Source organism: Apus apus, chromosome 1 (assembly GCF_020740795.1).
Source record: "Apus apus isolate bApuApu2 chromosome 1, bApuApu2.pri.cur, whole genome shotgun sequence".
NCBI classification, from domain to species: domain Eukaryota; kingdom Metazoa; phylum Chordata; class Aves; order Apodiformes; family Apodidae; genus Apus; species Apus apus.
Genome location: NC_067282.1, coordinates 95,260,328 through 95,281,132, shown reverse-complemented (window position 1 = coordinate 95,281,132; position 20,805 = coordinate 95,260,328). Strand labels below are relative to the sequence as shown.

Sequence of the window (20,805 nt, the reverse complement as noted above, 5' to 3'; positions counted from 1 at the left end):
ATAAGCAAAACAAAACAATGAGCAAATTCAAGCTAGGAAAATGAGTCAGGCATGTAACAGCATGGTGCAAAAATGATAAGGGGTAACATGCTACAAAGGGGATGGGAACTAAAAATAAAACAAACATAAAATAAGGTTTGCATTACAGAAGGTCTTCAAAGAGACTTTGACAAGTGCAGCAGTGGTGAAGCTTTGAGTTCTGCAAACCACTGCAGAATCACAGCAATGCTGCATGTTTCATCTTACAGCACTACACAAATAATCACAGCGTGGCAGCAGAGAGGGTCACTTACATTGCTGGCTTGGGTCCATGTCTGTTGTCAGCTTCACATAGTTGGATGGAAAGAGACCCACTTGTCCATTCACCTCCCCTTTCCACCAGTCTGGGTCTTCCTTGTTAAGGACGTTTATAATCTGGCCTTTATTGAATGCTAGCTCATCATCATTCTGTGCAGTGTAGTCATACATGCCAATTACTTGGCACACTGTAAGATAAAGGAAGAGGTCTGTCGCACCGGTAACGTTTCAGCAACACATAAGCTATGCACAAGCCAGCTGTGCACACTACAGATGTCCCAGAGCCTAGTTCCAAGGCACTGCACTGATCTGAACCACTCCTGCTGCAGCCCTGCCCCTTTCTCCTGTGCCTGTCCTAGTGCTTAGCCGAGTTCTCAGCAAATGGGCTCTAGGCGATTTAAAAAACACCCCCAAGTGTTTCCTGGCAGCGCTGCCCTCTCAGTCAGCTTGCTGAGGGGTCAGGACCACGCTGGGAGGCCAGAGCACAGCAGTGCAAACTGAGAACACTGGAACCTGCCTGCAACTCTATCTAGGATATTTTTGTTTGGAAGTGCTCAACAGTAGGAAAAATGTAAAATTTTAGCAAAAAGTCAAACACTTCAAGAATGTTAGTTTTCTATTGATGCTTTTCTTTCACTTTCTCTAGATGACTTTTTTTTTCCCCCACAAAAGCACCAAATTTGCTGTACACTTATAAAAACAGCCTTTTACATCCTCACCAACCTGCCCTGAAATGCATCCTTTCCAAGAAAACTGGTCAATGAACAGAAAAGTCTAGGAAATTAAGTTCCACTATCTGAAACCTGAAAAGGCACATTTCTAGCTAGCACCAGACAACCTCATGACAGCTGTGTAATTCAAGAGAAAGCCAGTGGCTGCCTTGTACTGCCCAGTATCCTTGTACTACCACTGAGACACCAGTTACACAAAGGTATTGCAAAGGATGAGAAAAATAAGAAGCATCCAAGGCCATTTAGGCTGCACTTCTGGCACCACAGGACTGCTTTCAGCAGTCTATTTTCTATTTCATTACTATGAAGCTCATAAAATCTGACTGGTTCTCATCAGAATACAGCCATTTATGTTCAATTTAAATAGAGCAGCTTTCTTAGTTCTCTAAAGCAGCAGGTCTATTTATTTAAATAAATTATTTCCTCTACTTCTCTATGCAACGTCACAGGGCTTCTGGTATTTTACCTTGAGACACAAGACTTCTATCTAATTAGTCTTGCTGCCAGGTTCTCTACATTATATTAATCCTAAAATTTTCTTTTCATTCTTGCACTCAGCCAGCAACTTTTTAAAATTTGTCAAATAGTTCCTCTCTTTTTTTTTTTTTTTTGTATTTCAGAAATTATTCAACTCCTTCTAGTTAAAACATCATGCGTCTTCACAAAGATCATAATCAAAGAAACTCCACATTTACCAGAACTCTGCATGTGTCTCAATATTTAGCTTTCTTACTGCAAAAGGGAAAAAAATAAATAAATGGGAAGGGGGCTCTGACTGTCATTGGTCACACCTAACATATCAGCTAACCAAAGTGTACATTTCGCTGGCATACTGGAGCTAAACCAGTATTTCTAAAGGAATGCTTATTATGCTGTACTCTTATTTTAAGTAATTTTGTGCTAACATAAGTTGAAATGAGTGAACAGCACGGATGTTCACATATCATTTTAAAGACCTGTGACTCTGTTTTACAGCATTCTTTTTACAGGTTCACAGGTTATTACAAACATTAAGAATTATAAAGAGTTTAAGCTAGACCATACCTGGATACAGTATGTTCAGTAACAGATTTATAAATCATTCTAGAGTTAATTACTTTCAAGAATTTTTCATACAGATCACTCTCTTCTACTTCAAAGAATTCTATGAAATTTGGTGTTGTCCAGCAGTAGAATAATAGAATTGCTTTGGTTGGAAAAGACCTTTAAGATCATCAAGTCCAACCATTAACCCAGCACTGCCAAGTCCACCATTAAACCATGTCCTTAAGTGCCACATCTACATGGCTTTTAAATACCTCCTGGGATGGTGACTCAACCACTGCCCTGGGCAGACCATTCAAGTGCCTGAAAACCCTTTTGGTGAAGAAATTTTTCCTTATATTTAATTTAAACTTTCATAGCACAACTTGAGGCCATTTCCTCTCATCCTATTGCTTGTTACTTGGGAGAAAAGACTTCTACTTGGCTTCGACCCCCTTCCAGGTAGCTGTAGAAAGCAATGAGGTCTCCCCTCAGCCTCCTCTTCTCCAAACTAAACAACCCCAGTTCCCTCAGTTGCTCCTCACAAGACTTGTGCTCTAGACCACCAGCTTTGTTACCCTTCTTTCAACATGCTCCTATACCTCAACATCCTTCTTGTAGTGAGGGGCCCAAAACTGCACACAGTTTCTGAGGTGTGGCCTCACCAGTGCTGAGGACAGGGGGGTACAGTCCCTTCCCTAGTCCTGCTGGTCACACTATGCCTGATACAAGCCAGGACGCCATGGCCTTCTTGGCTACCTGGGCACACTGCTGGTTGATATTCAGCTGGCTGTGGGACACACCCAGGTCCTCTTCCACCAGCCAGCTTTCCAGCCATTCTTCCCCAAGCCTGGAGCATTGCATGGGGTACTCCAACTAGCAGTTACAGTTCTCTTCATTTCTCAAGACCAGGAAGGACGTGTTCATGACACAAGTTTAGAAGAGAACGCATACAAAGCAGTCAGAAATTAAGAAACCTTAAAGAATAAATCAAAAGTGTCCATGCAACAGAATAACAACAACCAAAAAAAGTCATGCAGTCTGCATTACAGTATGGCAGATGGAGAGCATATAGATCAAAACAAAATGACAAAAGAAACAGAGGTTTTGATGATACCAGCTTCTAATGTATCCCCTACCTTCAAAACCCATCCAGTAATGCCACACTCTCAGACCTTTCATAATGCACTGCCCTGGGCACTATTCAGCCCCTGTACTAGACTGTCAGGACTGTCTGGTGTGTGGTAACAACCTGTGGTGAAGTGGTAACAAATAGCTAAAAATATAATGATCTATCACTCTTGTATCCTTTCATAAACCTTAAAATAAGTAGCTATACAAGACAAAAGGTACATCTTCATTTGAGTGGCTTTCTCACACTTCACCTTAGGAAAAATAGAAGGTTCTGGATGAGAGGTGCTTCAACTGCTAAGCCCACAGACCATCCTGAACCTTTAAGAATGCCTTTAATACAATTAGTGCAAACAAAAGGACTGATAATTTGATGTTTTACTCTTTAAGATATAACATCACAGATGGCTTTTTAGCACTTAACAGTTCATACCTGAGGGACCACCACCATAAATATACAGACCAACTTTTTCTCATTTAAAAGAAAAAAAAAATTAAAGTGAGTTTAAGTTACTGGCATAACACATACTAAATATCCCAGTGAATGTCCACACGTATTTTTAGAAGTCCTATTGTCAATGAAACACATTACCAAAAGCAACACTGTTAATGCAAACACATTGCTTACCTGAAGGTAATGCTGTGGATTTAGGTAGCTCGGTTGGTGTAGTTTTACTGGTACCAGGGCTCAAAAGTTTTACATAATTAGCAGGGAACCATCCTATCTGCCGTTTTTTTCCCTCGTGCCTAGTAAAAAAATAATTCTTTTAAGAGGATTAAGCACATCAGTAACCTTAGACAAGGTAATTCAGTCAGTATTTTAACTACTTGCAGTCACCCTGCTTCAGAATAAGAAAAATGCACTTTATGAGAAAAAAGGTCAGCTGTTTTTGTGGCAATATTATTATGATATTTCCATTACCTGAAGTAAGCTTTTAAAAATACATAAACAGTAGTTTATAATATTTAAACAGTAGTTATGCAGTACTAATTTGGGGGAATTTTCACTTAAGAGTTCCTACTTTGTGTGCTTTATAATTAATACTACAACTGTCATCCTTCTGAGATTTATGCTGATTTTTTTTAAACCACAGCTCTAGAAAATTAGGCTGGTTATTGCATTAATGGTAGCCAGCATTAAAATGCTTTTTTCATTATGAAAAGAATTACATTTAAATATGTACCTACATTGTAATGATGTAAGTAGAGATTAAGGATTCGAATTACCTCTTTTCTTTTAAAGAAACAGTATCTAAACTTTTCAATAGTCTTTCCTGCCCAAACAAAAGACAGAGTATAAACATACTTCACACTAACCAAGGGCTAGAAGAACAGCAAAACATGATGGCAAGAAAAAAAATTAGTAAAGTTTGGATCAAATCACAAAATCTCAAAGCCAGATTCCAACAAAAGCTTTGGCAACTTCAAATACATACGGATAGACATGGTCCAAATTATCCTAATTAACAGATGTTAAGGTTTTGGAAAGTATACTAGATGTTCTCATGCCTATCTAATCAGAGAACATCAGTACAAAAACGTGGTGCACACATGTCTGAGTGTGCGTGCTGACAGCAGCAGGTCACCACACACCTGGCCCACAGCGGCGCTCGACACTCTGCAAAGGAGCTGCCATTACTCTCTGTCAGAGACAGGATATTGGGACAGACAAACTGCAGGTCCCATCCTGTGCAACAAAACTTGTGGCACCAAGCATGTAGAATTAGGCATGAAGAATTTTGCCTTTGAAAACAAAACGGATGTTAACTTCAGTGGAAAGAAAGTAATCTAACACATATTCTATTCCTTAACTACTTCATTCTCTCTTTTTCCTTTACTGAAAAAGAAAGCACTTGATCTAAAGTGTGTCTAGATAATTAATTTTAAGATATTCTGGAAGTCTGCATTAAACCCAGCAATATAATGCTTAACACATTTGCCTTATTTTACCTTCACGCTGACCCCTAAGACAGGTACCATCAAAATTTAATTGAGGCTGAGACTGAACTTCACTCATACTTGTAAAAAATCTGCCACTTTGAAATTAAAAACATACAGAAAAGTTAATATTAGTACCCTTCTCCAAATCTTGTCATGATTCCACTACTTTGCGGGGAGTTACTACTTTTATTTTTAATCAGTTCCTCCTAGCATTTCACCACACTGCTGCATTAGTCTTTGTGCTCACCTAACAAAGGAGCAAGAACTAGTAGTACAGTGTTGAAATGACAAGAATACGTAGGGGACTGCTAAAGAAGAAAAAAACAACTTGTAAAACCACATTTAAGATAGGAATGTATCCAAAGCTCCACGAGTTTACACAACCAAAAATTAATTTTTAAACAAAACCTCACATTAGGTGCTAAGTGGTAACTGCGACAGCTCTTGCCCAGTGAAGCTTATTTTCTATCTTAAAATACATCTAATGTGAGACTATTTAAAGCTACAAGTTAACAATAACATAAAGGTTAGTGAGAATGAAAACCAAAGCAATCCTGGAAGGTGATTTCACCACAAAAGATGAAAAAATATCACCAAGAAAAGGCAAAAAAGATAAGCAGTAATGTGAAAAAAACCATATGAGTTAGTTTTAGCATCTGCATTGCAAAAATAAATTAATTACATTATTTCATGTAATATTCCCTGTAAAAAAAAACCCCAAACAAACAAACAAAACCACAAAACAAACCAAACAAAAATGAAAAGCAAACAAAACCTCATTCAGTGGCACTGGAAAAAAAAAAAGAAAAAAAAAAAAGGCAGCTTTTCCACTGAAAGACACTGAGAATCAAAGTTTCCAAATTGTCATGTTCTACTCTTAAAACACCCAAGCTACTTAAAAAAAATTATTATTATCCAGTATCTTTTAATACAACACTAATGCTCTCTCCTATCTGATGCTTGCAGCAGACAGCATTCTTCTCACTCATCTACATTAAACTGAGCTATTGCTGAGATGGGGCCATTAAACCAGGATGCTACACTGTCCCATTCATTAAGCAACCTGAAAAAGCAGTGGGCATCTCACAAAAAACACTGCTGTAAAATACTTCTCAATCTTCCAACAAAAGGGATAACCAAACTTCTGGCTGAAGCCATCTAGAAACGTTCTCAGGAAGACATGCAGGACTGAGCACTCCAGTGCTTTCTCTTCTTTCACAGTGCACACAGGTATCTGCTGGTCACTATTGGAATGGGACATAAGAGTAGACCTTGTCACTTAACAGTCCCATGCACTCCTGTTGCATGGCTGGCTTTCCCCACCACCTGACAGGACAACTGCTTTTTTGCTGACATGAAGAAGACTGTAGGACACAAGACTGGGAGGATTCAAAAGCATCCAAACCCATACACATTAAAATCCACTCCTTTCTTATATGTGAAGGGCCTCTAGGAGAGGACTAGCAGGCTGGGTCTGATTCTTGAGATGGGTATCCTTGACTCAATGAGGCACAATGGCTTCCTCCTGTGGTTAGAAAGTTATTTCTATTTCAAGGATGTGGAATATCTGTGTGTATATATATATGTATATATAAAGGCATTTTATTTGTAAATGCTTAATTTTAGAACATTTTCAAAATTAACTACAATTGACACATTTATAATTCTAAGCTATTAAAAAATAAGAGGGTTGTTGGTTTTTTTACATGGAATTTTATTTTAAAAAACAAACAGTAACTAACTTGGAGCTCTCCTTCCCACCAGCCACCTGGATTCTTCTTTCTGATAAGAATCAACTGACCAGGAGCAAGAGTAAGCTGTTCTGGACCCGTTGCTGTGTAAGAGGCAATAACTTGGGCAATTTCTGTTGAAGTAGGGGAAAAAAAAGAAAAGTTAATTTGAAAAAAAGGGTGAACACATTCTATACAGCATTGGCTCTGCCATCCCCACTCACACAGTATATCCATCTTTTATTTATTTCTATTAAATGGTTTTGTATTTGTGTAGTTCCATGAAAACATGCAGTAATTATAAAACAGATCAGAAGGTCACAGTGCTACAGGTCTAAAACAACAAGGTGCAGCAGCAATATGGGTAGGATCTAAAAATATTTGAAACAGAGAAGGAAAATTACTATCACTAGAGCTCTATCACTCTTAAAACCAAGTGTCATAATCCTAGTTTCCAATAAATACCAATAAATTCCAATAAATTTTTGTAGCATCAGTTTGGACTAAGCTCCCTATAAGAGGAGGTATCTGTTAATGACAGTGATGAAGTTGCAGTAACAGAGGTTACAACCTTGTAGAAAGTTTCTCACCACTACATAACACAGAAAAAGAATGTTTTGAAAATGCAACAAACAGTATTTATTTTGACATTTTTATTCTGTGAGCATTAATACAATACTGGTCCCTTATTAGATCACCGAACAGCATGAATCTGATGCAAAGTAGTTGTGAGCTCACAATTGTCTCTCCATTAAATAAGCCAAAGTAGACAATGCAATTTACTCCATTTTAAAGTGTTTGTGGAAAGACAGATAATAACTTAGTCACCACAAACTCTGGCAGGGTTGAACTAATTTGAACTGACAGGAGCTTATAAGCAGCTGGAGGCATTTTGACGTCCTACTGACAGCTTTTAAGTCAGATTTAACATGTCATCAAACCATGATCAGGGTGCTGGAGAACATGTTTAATACTACAATTATATGGAACCTTTCATTAAAAAAATGGTAGGTTTTGGGAAAATTTTAGCTTTCAGTAAGCTGAACCTTTGAGGCTGCTACATTTATGTAGTCCCTTTTTAGCCATGAGTTAAGGGGAATATGCAGGGATTCTTTTTTTAGTCTTGATTTAGTTGTAAAAGGTCTCAAGACACCCAAGGAATTGTTACTGCTGAAAAGTCCACTTTAGGATCCCAATACATAGTCATTCATCACTTAAGTATTCTCTTAAACAAAATTATCTAGGGCTTCATTTTTTGGGGGGGTATGTGGAATTTGGGGTTGTGTTTTATGAAATATCTTTCCTGGAATTTTCTTTGACAAGCGGCTGAATATGAGCCAGCAGTGTGCCCAGGTGGCCAAGAAGGCCAATGGCATCCTGGCTGGTATTAGAAGTAGTGTGACCAGCAGAAGCAGAGAGGTGATTGTCCCCCTGTACTCAGCACTGGTGAGGCCACACCTGGAGTATTGTGTCCAGTTTTGGGCACCTCAATTCAAGAGAGATCTCGAGGTGCTGGAGCAAGTACAGGAGAGGGCAACAAAGCTGGTGAAGGGCCTAGAGAATAAATCTTAGGAAGAACGCTTGAAGGAGCTGGGAATGTTTAGTTTGAGGAAGAGGAGGCTGAGGGGAAACCTCTTCTATCTCTACAACTACCTGAAAGGTCATTGTAGAGAGGTTGGTGCTGGTCTCTTTTCATAGCTAATTAGGGACAGAACAAGAGGGAAGGGCTTCAAGCTGCACCAGGGGAGGTTTAGACTGGACATTAAGAAAAAAAAATCACAGACAGAGTGATTAGACACTGGAATAGGCTGCCCAGGGAGGTGGTTGAGTCACCACCCCTGGATGTGTTTAAGGGTCGTTTGGATGTGGTGTTGGTGGATGTGGTTTAGGGGAGAACTTCGTAGAGTAGGGATGATGGTTGGACTTGGTCATCCCAAGGGTCTTTTCCAACCTGAATAGTTCTATGATTCTATGAAATTCTGACAAAGGAGTAAATAGTACATTTAAGACAAAGGAGGTTTTTATTTGGCAATGCATCAAAAACAATTGAGGACAATCAAACAGACTGGCTTTGGTTGTGGTTTAAAGACTACCCTAGAACAAGCCTACAGCACAGCCAGTAGTACAAGATCACAGAAATGTGTCTCAGCTGTTTCAGTGCAAAGACAACCAACTTAATTAAAAACCTCAGCAATTATCTGACCTCAGATCAAGACACTGCTTGAGTTTCTAGCTTTTATTTTAAAATCTTTGTACAAAATATCTGTATGTTATTTTCACTTATGATTACTTTTTGTATATACTTTCAATCTAGTCTACCCTGAAAAACTGGCTCTGGAAGACTAAGCAGAGAACAGTCACACCTGCCATCAGTTTGTCCCTTTATAAAACAACAGGACAGGGAGCACGAGGTGGGTCAACATGTCAATAACAGAAAAGGGACTGAGACTGAAAGGAGCAAGTACACAGAAGTGGTCTCCAGCCACACAAAGAGAGTCACAGAATCCTGGCTACCTTCCTATTTGGCCCTCCCTGCCAACAAGCACCAAACTTCCTGTGGCCAACAGAAACAGCAACAGAGCCCAGTAACAACACATCACACACAGGCTGGGAAGGGAGAGGGGAGTCTGCTGGTAGAGCAAAGAAAGGGAGCAAACACTGAAAAGGCAGCTGTAGGCAGAGAAAACCACAAAGCCAATTCCCCTTGAAACAGAGGGTATTTTTGTTGTCTCATAGCACTAATGTGATTTGAAGACCGCCAGGAAAATGATCAGATGGTTTACTTTAAATTTAGAAGAAAAGGACGATTAGGAAAATTAAAATTTGCCAGAGATGCATTCAAGAAATAAACAAGGAGGATAAAGGGGCAGAAAGACAGCGAGCAATCTGAGGTCACTGCAAACAATGACAAACACTGAATTAACTACAGAGAGCTTCCCTCGTGATAGATAACTCAAAGAGGGGAGAGGCAGGCATACAGAGGTGGAACCAAGCTGGTGATGAAAAAGCCAGTAGTTGACAGAAAGATGATTTAAACCTGGATTTGGAACATAAAGAGCACATAAAGTGTTAAAGCAGAAGACAGAAGGAAGAATTTCTAAGTAAAATACAGTAGGTGATGATAGGAGAGCAGGAAGTTTGACACAGAAGAAAGCTAGCAGCAGCAAGGTCTGTCCCATACAAAGGCAAAGCAAGTCAGCTATCTGGCAGGAAACATGGCTACACTGGTACAAAGTCTGCAAGCCCCCCGGACTTGCAGGTTTTTCCATAGAATCACATGAATTCCTCCACCCTAGAGCCATTCGGGAAGCAAGATAAACACATGCAACACATGCAAATTAACTGTGGGAGATCATCAAAATCAATTACTGTTTTCTAAATCAGACAACAACCTCTCTCACTACCATGGCAATTATAATACTCAGCATATCATACTAAAAGAACAAAAGCCTTAAGCCTTGCATCACTCAGCACAAGAATTTTCTCATTTTTATCTACAAAAAGGTGATTTACAAGGCTGCCAGTATCCTGTTTCACCAACCAGCAGCATGAAGAATTTTTACTGTGGACTGTGTGTTAAGTAAGTTACAATAGGAATTACAGGTTTAACATTCAGCTCCTGCACGCCACAGAGAACCAGAAAGTCAGGGAAAACAACTCAGCAAAAAAAAAGTTTTTAAAAAAACAGAAATAGCTTTCCTTCCAGGAAGGACTTTTAAATTTTTATTTATTTAAGTGTCAGATTTCTGAGAAGAGATCCAACTCAATTACAGTTTGGGCCAAAAATGTGGCCTCTACTGAAATAGGTATATTTAGGAAAAGAAGAAAGAAAAAAAAAAAGAAAAAGCTCCTTCTCACAGATCTAATTGTCCTCATATTGCTGCTTAAATTCACAGAAAGCCGTTTCTTTTCCCTTGCCCTTCAACACACTCTTACCAACTCCCACCCACTTGTCCTTTTGCTTCTAGAATAAACAGGAATATTTCACCTAATTCATTAGCATTTCACTTATATTGGCTGAGCACTTGCAGCTCATTTATACCGAAAACATTCATGAACCTCCTTGCTGAAAAATGGGCAGGATTGTTCCCAAGCTGTTCTTAAAGTCTGAAAGATTCTGAACACTCCTTTTGTCAACAACCCCCAGTCTGTACTTCACAGAAAGCTCAAATACAGGAGACCAGTGGGTGTAAGGCTGGTACTCCAGGCTGAAGTCTTACCATCCACCATTCTTCCAGACATGGAAGGCAGCCAGACCTATCTGCATCTTCTCACTGTTCCCACCAGGTATCAATTCCAGATATCTACTCTTGTCTGCCACTCTTGAGTTTTGTATCTACTAACACAATTATTTTTAATAATGCAAAAGAAAGTCAGGAAAGGCAGTAGTAGTTTACTTCTAAGCCTTTCTTGCCATAGATGGATCAGTAAGACTTGACAAGAGGAGCCTGTTACTCACATGTAAGAGTAAAATAAGCCAAATGAAGTTGGAGCTACTGCAATCTACTCTCCCTCCCTCCTTTTACACACTTACATAGAGAACCAGTTCAGAGACGCAAAGCAAAACCTCTCCCCCAAAAATAAAATACGCATATGTATGTATGTGGAAATAAGGCAAGATTTAGTAGCTCACATCCTTGAAACCACCTCACTGTGCAGCTGAACAAGTCTCAGAGGAAGAGACAGAACAGAAGCATGGAGCACCCCCTGTTTATTTTGGTTCAGTTCAATGCAAAATCATTTATTTGGTACAAAAGCAAACAAACACACTGAAGGAAAAAAGAGATGTCTTCTGGAAAGTTTACAAATGCCCGTCAGTGGTCAAGAATGCACTTTTCTAATGACCTTTGGAAACATAATGGCTGTTTGGAAGGACAACTCCCTCCACCCCAAGAGCCAGGGGACCTCTTTCTATCCAAGAAGTAGCCTGCAACATCCTCTTGTTCAATATGACCAGGCTTGACAGGCAATAAGCCTATCCAACAGCATGGATACAAGGTATGTGCTCTTGAAAATGAGAAGCAGGCACAAGAGCTCACAGAGACTGTGTATACCATATTGAGTAGCATTCTGGGCAAAATTCTGTAAAACCACACAGTAAGAACGTGTACTTCCATTTTCAGAGGCACTGGAAAACTTGGGCTTTTTGAAGGCTTCCACTGTTCTGCTCAGCAATCTATCATGAAGCTTGTGTTCATTTTTGAGCAAGCAGGTTTTTATTCTCTAGCTACATGATATTTAGTGATTGATACATGCCAGACAGAACGATTGACAGATTATGCATTATTTTATTATAGACAACAGTTTTCAACACTACAAATTACTACAAAATTACCACGAGCAAACAATTTATTTTCACGGAGCAGATTTTGTCGCCATTGAACTTAAGTACCTAAGAACAGATATACGGTGCTGACTCACCAGGTTTCTTCCCTAAGCTTCCTGTTTTTCCAGCTGCTCCAGGAGCCTTGAAATAGAAAGTAAAACGTAAGTTTAGCACTCATATTTATTTCTCCAGTATATTAAAATTATCTCCTATCCTTCACTTTCACACACTATACAAAGTAAATACCTCTCTGAGGAAGATGAATTCTTACAGAAGCCTTAATATTTGAGATGGCAATAAATACCAAGCAGTGTATGGAAGTAGATGACTACCTATACAGATGTGCAGACATCTTTCCTGAACTCTGCCTCCTTTCATGGAACTACCAGTGTAATTCCAAATTACATAGCATTTGAATTGTAAATAAATCTGCATAGCTACAGAATGTGAATTCTGTCAAATTAAAACAACAATAGTTTTCAACTCCACAAATAGTTGGATTGCAAATACGCCTAAAAAACTAACTGGACATAGTTATTTCAATACTGCCCATATTGTGGTTCTAAAATTTCTCATATCAAAGTCCGAGTAGTCACTACATCTTTAAGACAAGTCATGAGGTCTTTGTAGGTGGTGTGTATTGCAGCAGTAAAAGCTTCACCCCCATTTTTGTGCCCAAGTGAGAGCACAGGTCACTGAATAGCAAGGTGCTCTGTATCTGTAGCTATTTCCTCTGAACCTAGATAGAGTGGACATCATAATCATCATCCAGGCCAAGAGATTTGCAAGAAGAGCCTTTGAACAGCCACATGAACTCAAGCCAGCAGTGAAATTAGTTCAGTTATGTATAGGAGAAGAGCAATACTGAAAGATGAAATTCAACATGAAAAGCTTTCATAATTTACAAACTCAGAGTTATCTTCCTAAAGGAAAAAAAAAATCTTTTCCCTTGAGACCACTAGTTATTTGGGAAGAGTTATCTTTATTTCTTATTTTAATGCAATCACAGCACTACTCATACACATGCAATTACAGTATTCAAAACAGTGTGTGGTCTCAACTCTACCCCTTCCACACCTCCCTTCCTCAGTCATCTTCCAACTTTTTCAGTCACCATCCCTGTCTAGAACAGCTTTCCCTTGCCCCCTAAATACTTACTGCCATTTCTTCCCAGTACATTGGTAGACTTATCTTTTGCAATAAATAGTTTTGATATGGGTAACAGCAACATAACAAATCTAAACTCTACTTTGGTCAGAAATGTTGAATAATTATAAACATCACCTTGCCTCCAAGCAAGACTCCCAACACTTCAACCTCCCCTCAACTTCTCTTTTAGTATCCTCCTTACAAACTTTCAACACCTCACAAAACGGTTTATTCAATCCATGACCATCCAGTAACAGCAGAAAATCCAGCTGAGTTGGCACTGCCTACCTCACAAGCTGTTACTGGTACTAGAAGGTAAGACTGGGGATGTGAAGATTTATTTTCTTTTTAATTTGGCACCAAAGCACCTTACATATATCTAGTAAACCATGATTTTTTTTCAGATTTTGCAACTTAAGTTCAGAGGACTGTGGTAAGTGGATGCTTTAAGTTAAATGACACCTGGATACTGCTGTCTCAGTGCTACTTTCTTGTCATTGTAAGATTAATTATAGATACTTTCTACAAAGTCAGCAAATCTTCCTTTCTGCCCTAAGTTCCTATCTTTCTCTTCAGTTCTCCACCTTTCTCCTAGTCCACTGTGACCTCTATTAAAAAAAAAAAAAAAGTTAAACAGGAAAGCATCATGCAGAGATTGGATACAAAGACTAAGTTTAGGTATGGGGACAAGGAGAAGATGGTCCAGATGAAGTGGCTGCAAGACCATCAACAGTCCCAAGTAGGGAAGATTAAAAAGTATGGAACCTAAGGTGACAACTGACATGGATACAGAAATATCAGGAATTAATTCTGCTTTGAAAAGTATTCCACCAACCCTTCTTCTCAATAAAGAAAGAGTGTTTGGACCTTCAGAGAAAATATGCCTTCAAAATACTACTTAGACTACCTCCATGTCAGATTAGTAGCACATGGACAGATAAAACAGACTGTGATACTGTATCTTTACATTTAACTGCTAAACACAGAGATTATTTTAAGAGAGAAGCTTCAGAATTACCTTGACCAGACTGAGCCTAAATTCTGTTTGAGAATTCTCTAACTCTTTGGTAAAAAAGCAGAAGAAATAAACAGAGAAGTCCTGCAGTGCTTCAGTAAATAACAAATAGTGCATTTAAGATGGACCCAACTTCTGGCCCGCTCAGGACAAGAAGAAGTATTTTATATTCTTTCTGTTCAGAGAAACACAGTGGAGAGGACATTCTATTTCACCTTTGCACACTTGAGACACTAATGGCATTTGAGGATATTTTGTGACAAGTTTTGAAACAGCAGAGCAGAACTTGCTTCATTAATTTAGTAAGTCACAGCAATAGACTTGCCTATTGTGTTGTACAGTAAGACTCTTAGAATCCAGATTAAAAACATTCAGACTGTTGTTACTGTTTTCAGGATGTTTATGCAAAGTTTCGTAACTAGAGGTGTCTAAATTTGTGGGTTTACGAGTCACATAATCTCAGAATTACCTTGGTTGAAAAAGTCCTTCAAAATCATTGAGTCCAACTGCCAACCTAATACTGACAAGTCCTTGACTAAACCATATTCCTAAGTACTATGTCTACATGACCCAAATACCTCCAGGGATGGTGACTCAACCACTGTCCTGGGCAGCCTACTGCAATGCCTGAAAACCATTTCAGTGAAGAAATTCTTCCTTATATTCAATCTAAAACTTTCCCAGCGTAACTTGAGGTCATTTCCTCTTGTCCTGTCGCTTGTTACTAGAGAGAAAAGACCAACCTCCCCTGGTGCAACTTGAGGCCATTACCTCTTGTCCTATTACTCGTAACTTCATTGAACAGACTCATCCGCACCTCTTTAGTTTCCTTTAAGGGAGTAGTAGAGCCCACCATATGAGCTCCATACCTTATGCAGAGGTAACTATCACTAGTCTCAAGAAAGGCAGAGTAGAATAAAAACCTGTTACAGATCTGTATCCATCTAACTCAATCTAATGAGGTCCACTCTGAAAATGGACTATGAACTAGTGACAGTGTTTATTTGAAGAACAATCACTCTCTTAATAATTCAAAGCTTAAAGGAACAAGAAACAGTTTAATTTAGCGTTTTGAAGTGAATGGGTAGCCTGGGACTAGGTAGAGAAGAACAAAGTAAAAAAAAATTCTTCTGATGTCTAAACCATTGATAGTTTGGGACTTGCAACCATTTCTAAACCCTCTATGCCTGCTGTTGAAAGATCAGCAGTGTCTTATTTTTCTTTGGGCCTAAGTCAATAGCACAGAACATATTAAATTAATTTACTCTTTCAGTAACATTTTCCACAATCAGCCAGCTGTCCAAGCACAGCGGCACATCTGAAAGTTAACAGACAGCCACTATTGTGAAATCCTTTGTAAAAACTGGCTCTGTGAACAAGCTGAAAAGCAAAACACTGTATGTGTAATGGCAATTATCCACTTGGAACAAGAAATATGTCCTGCAGGGCATATGAATCACTTAATGAAAATAAGCATCCCGAATATCAAGATCTCCATCAGCTATATGCTTTTTCCTCCCTCTCATCAAGATTTTATCTGAAGATGTGATTTTCACCAGCAAAAAGGGCAGCTGGAGCACTTTTTGATGAACTGCACTTAGCTGTTTCAGCCCTAGACAAGTTGAGATAAGAGAAACATCAAATTGACCCCTCTAATAAAAAGAGTTTTCAGTATTAAATGTCTGAGTTCTTTACAAAGATTTGCCGATATATGTCCCTGTCTCTCACTGGACAGGACAAGCATCCAGTTTTTAAAGGCACACAAAAGGCAGCTCTGCATATCTGAATATAAAAACGAGATTTTGAGACTAAACTCATTGAAAATATATTAAGGGAAGACAAAAAACAGTTCCTTCACAAAAGTTCAAGGGAAACTCAGAAATAACAAACAAGAATATAGCTGAGGTTAAGTAACGAATTAGTAACTATTACTATTTATCTGTGAAACAAGCCTCACAGCTGACAGTGCAAGTCCCCACTCATCAACTACAATGTGAACTTACAAGCAGTTTAAAGAGATTTAGGGAATGGTTTCGTGATCACAAGATATTCCACAGGTTAGGCAATTATCTGTACACTCATTCCTACACCTCCAGAGTGCAAGCCACCATCTTTTTGATGTATGTGAAGAATTACTGGGAGGACTGAACTACAATCCAGACCCTGAACTGCCAAAAGGGGTGCTTTTCTTAACTAGATAAAATCCCTGATACAGACACACACACCTCCACTGTCACAACTAGAGGGTTGTTGCACTGCACAGAGGAGAATCAAGCAGCTAGACTTGGGGACAGAAAGTTCAGAACTTCTTGTCCAGACTCTCACTGAGCTCTGTTGTCAGTGTAAACCTATACACTGTCCAACACTACAACTTACTATTGTACACAATTTAATTCTCAAAAAGACAAGCTAGTCTGCTTTAACAGGCTCCACAGGGCCACAGCTACAATGCTTCCACTAACTGAATGATTAAAGTGAAAGATTAAGTCTGGGACCTGATCCGATTTTGTCTGCTGCTCCATAGTCACTAGATTTGATGCAACAGAAAGGTAGGAATGACCACAGGCATAGCCAAAAACTTATCCAAGTGTAAGGTATGACGTTTCACCTTTAAAATTTAGTGTTTAACACAAAAGCCAGCAAGAATGCAGCTCAAATCCAGCTCATGAGCTGATGCTGAGGCAATCCTGCCTCCTTCACTACTCTCCTCCTGTACTAATTCTAGTACTGTCATTTTTATAACCCTTGCTGAGCTGATTCAGATTACCACCTTAGAAGTAAGTATTACTGTATTACTTCTACTGGACTAGTTTTTTACTCCGCTTAGCATCCTGAACTGGCTTATTAACAGGTCAGATGAAAGACAGCAGCAGCAGCAGAAGTGTGGCAGATAGGACTGTACCTGTGCTCACTTAGAATGGCTTACATACGACCATTTTGTATCAGACAGAGTGTGACCAGCAGGACTAGGGCAGTGATTGTCCCCCTGTACTCAGCACTGGTGAGGCCGCACCTCAAAAACTGTGTTCAGGTTTGGGCCCTTCACTACAAGAAAGACATTGAGGTGCTGGAGCGAGTCCGAAGAAGGACAAAGCTGGTGAAGGGTCTGGAGCACAAGTCTTAGGAGGAGCATTTGAGGGAGCTGGGGTTGTTCAGCCTGGAGAAAAGGAGGCTGAGGGGAGAGCTTATCGCTCTCTACAACTCCCTGAAAGGAGGTGACAGTGAGGTGGGGGTTGGTCTCCTCTCCCTAGTAACAAGTGATAGGACAAGAGGAGATGACATCAAGTTGTGGCAGGGGAGGTTTAGAATGGATATAAGGAAACATTTCTGCACTGAAAGAACAGGGACAAGCTGCCCAGGGAAGTAGCTGAGTCACAATCCCTGCAGGTATTTAAAGGACCTGCAGATGTGGCACTTAGGGACACAGTTTAGCAGTGGGCCTGGAGTGTCGGGTTTCAGTTGAACTCTATGATCTTAAGGGTCTTTTCCAGCTTAAATGATTCTATAGCTTTATTCTACAAAACTACATTTTTAGCATGTGTAAAAAAAGTGTACCTCACAACAGAAGGGAACAGTTAATAAAAATTGGGATAGAACTTCTATAATATAAGACTGATTCATTCTCATACTAGTAGTGCTAGGGATTGAAGAAAACTTTTATATGATGCAAAATATAAATGAGAAAAGTTTCTAAAATGTTTCTGAAAACATTATCACATTACTATTTGTCCCAATCACCCCAGTCTCCCAATCTAAATTTCATTAACTACATTTTTGTTTAATCCTGCCTCAGAGTATGTTACTGAAATTTCTCTACTATCTAGAAAATTATTATATAATGTCTTTCTACAGCTACATACTTCACTGCAAGTTTTATTCTTCAGCTTTTCCACCAACAGAAATAACTTTAATGAGTGATTTTATTCAAACTCTGTGTTGCAGACACAGTCTTTCATTGAGTTGTGTCAAATACACCCAGAATTCAAGACTTGTGGAAAAAGCCTTACTACTTAGATTTCTAAAAATCCAGTATTTTTTCCTCATTTATTTACTTTTAAACTCCCTATTATTCTCAAAAGACATAAACAAGAACTCTTTGTGAAGAGATTAGTGTTATATTCAACTATTACTCTAAGCTAATTCCTACTAGTCAATGAATTATCTCTCAAACAGATGAGGAGTAAAAATGAGAAAACACCTTTCTTGAGAATGCCTAAAAAGAAAGAAAAAAAATTAATATGGACATGTCCTGTTGGAGTATTCCAGGATAAAAATCAGATGAAACAGAATCTGTATGATTCAGTCAAGAACTTTCAAATAGATATAGTAGTTAGGTAAGTTTTACTTTGAAAGTTTTTCCCCTTAATTGCAAGAAAATCACTACAGAGGGGAAAAAAAAGATAATATACTGAAATAATTACTCTCTATGTATCTCTTAAAAAAATAATGGCAGTAAGATTCTACTCAGTCATCAAAACTTACCTGGGGAACAAAGTAGTCATAGCTATTCTGACTTATCTCTACAAAACTGCCAAGTTAACTATTAGCATATGCAAATTTATTTAATATATGATCCACAAAGTTATTGATGACATTATGTTCTAAAAAGCAACTACTACTGTTTTTCTTTCCAATCTCACATTCAGTAAAACCGCAAAATATTTTTTCTTCCTTTATGATCCACTGACTTGCAACTATCACCACAAGACCAAATAAAACATACCTCCCCCAGCCCAATTTTATAACATTTCAATATGTCTCTACCTCAGAATCTTTGAGTCTCACATAATTAGATGGGAAAACTCCTGATTTATCACCCAGTGTTCCTGTCCACCAGTCGCCATCTTTCTTTGTCACAAGAATCATATCACCTTGTTGAAAAGTTAGGTCTCCTTGTTCAGAACTCTCATAAGTATACATAGCAATATACTCTGTAAGAGGGAAATAAATACAAAACATGGAAAAAAACTTGATAAACTGCTCAATTACAATTTATAAAACCTAACTAATATAATGTAGTCTATCTACAAGCTAGACAGAAGACAAAGTTATCAATTACTCTTTAGAGAAACCTCCCTATTCAATGCAATAAATTACATTAGAACTAAATACAATCTATCAAAAGACTGTTTCTAGGGGATTTTTTTTTTAAATAATTTGCTAGGATAATTAAAACATATAAAAATTATTAATTTATATCAGAAATTAGCCTGAAAACATTTCCCAATGCTTTGTGTTTTGTGCTGATGACTAGAATTGTCAGACTTGGGGATGGAAAGCCTCAGTATCCAAATATCTGTAGATACAGTCTTCATTTTACATATGCTGTTTGGCTCTTGTATACAATGAATTCTTTCATTACTTGAAGCTTTGCATGAAGAGTGCACATCTCATTGCATCTTAAGCAACAGATGGCTGGGAAATGTTAAGACAAAGCCTGAATGTGTTCTGTTGTGTTAAAACACAGTCAACTACTCAGTATTCAAACGCAAAAACACTCAAGCAGACTGATGTTGAGGAACACAATGCATATTTCAGTCACAGAACTACATGAACATTTTTTACAAAAAGTATTACAAAGAAGAATTTCAGACTATTCAGTAACATTTTGCAATACAACTTGATACATTCTAATTTAACTCAGCACTATGACACTTTACATGGGCACAAAACAGATTTCTGAAGATTATATCCTCTGCTTCTAGGACCAGCTCTGGACCTAAGAGCGCTTCGCAAGATTTCAGGAAGATTTTCAAGGATATGTAACTAAAACATTCAAATGTTCCACTGCAGCTGGCAATTGTTCTATTTGCTTGAACAGTAAATCTCATCAAAAAGCTTAGCAAGTTCAGCAAGAATTCAAACCACAATTACTATCTTCAATGAAAGCTAAGATATGGTTTGTCTAACAACTGCAGCTGAAGAATGTACACATCTGTTTGCCTGCACATGCATACGAACACACACATTAAATATTGTGATGTATGCTATACACATGGAATTCTTCTCAAATCCCTTACATGCAATATAATATGCTCAATCCATGCTTTATTATTCCTTAAAAACACAGCTTTAAAAAAAATGTTTTATTACAAAGCAGTACTTGTATTTAATACAAACATATAACCTGAGATATCACATACTTTACAAAAAATATTGTGCATTTCTACAGTTACTTTTCCTCAAATACATATTGAGCAAGACTAGTTATATTTTGAAATTACTTATTTCACTTTCCTTGTTACAGAGATCTTTACCATTTCCTCTTTTTAGTTTCTGTTGTGTTCATGCCAGTGGCAAATTAAATACATTATTAACCTGAAGGACTCTTGCATTTAAAATTGTATGTCAAATCCAAGTTAAAAAACTTAGGGTGTGATTTTATGAAAAAAATGTTCATTTGTAACCTATATTTAGATTCATTGATCTACTCTGACTGTGATTTCAATTAAGCTAACTGAC

At 38.3% G+C, this 20,805-nt stretch overlaps 1 protein-coding gene across 1 annotated transcript in view; it reads right to left on the bottom strand.

Moving 5' to 3' along the window:
• ITSN1 (intersectin 1) overlaps window positions 1-20,805 on the bottom strand; it is a 142,088-nt gene that overhangs the window by 28,742 nt on the left and 92,541 nt on the right. Inside the window, exons 24-29 of the mRNA XM_051631369.1 lie at window positions 19,108-19,274; window positions 12,275-12,320; window positions 6,862-6,987; window positions 6,549-6,550; window positions 3,811-3,922; window positions 294-485 (exon numbers count right to left, since the gene is read on the bottom strand). Coding sequence (XP_051487329.1) covers window positions 294-485; window positions 3,811-3,922; window positions 6,549-6,550; window positions 6,862-6,987; window positions 12,275-12,320; window positions 19,108-19,274 — 645 coding nt within the window. The remainder of the gene's footprint in view (window positions 1-293; window positions 486-3,810; window positions 3,923-6,548; window positions 6,551-6,861; window positions 6,988-12,274; window positions 12,321-19,107; window positions 19,275-20,805) is intronic.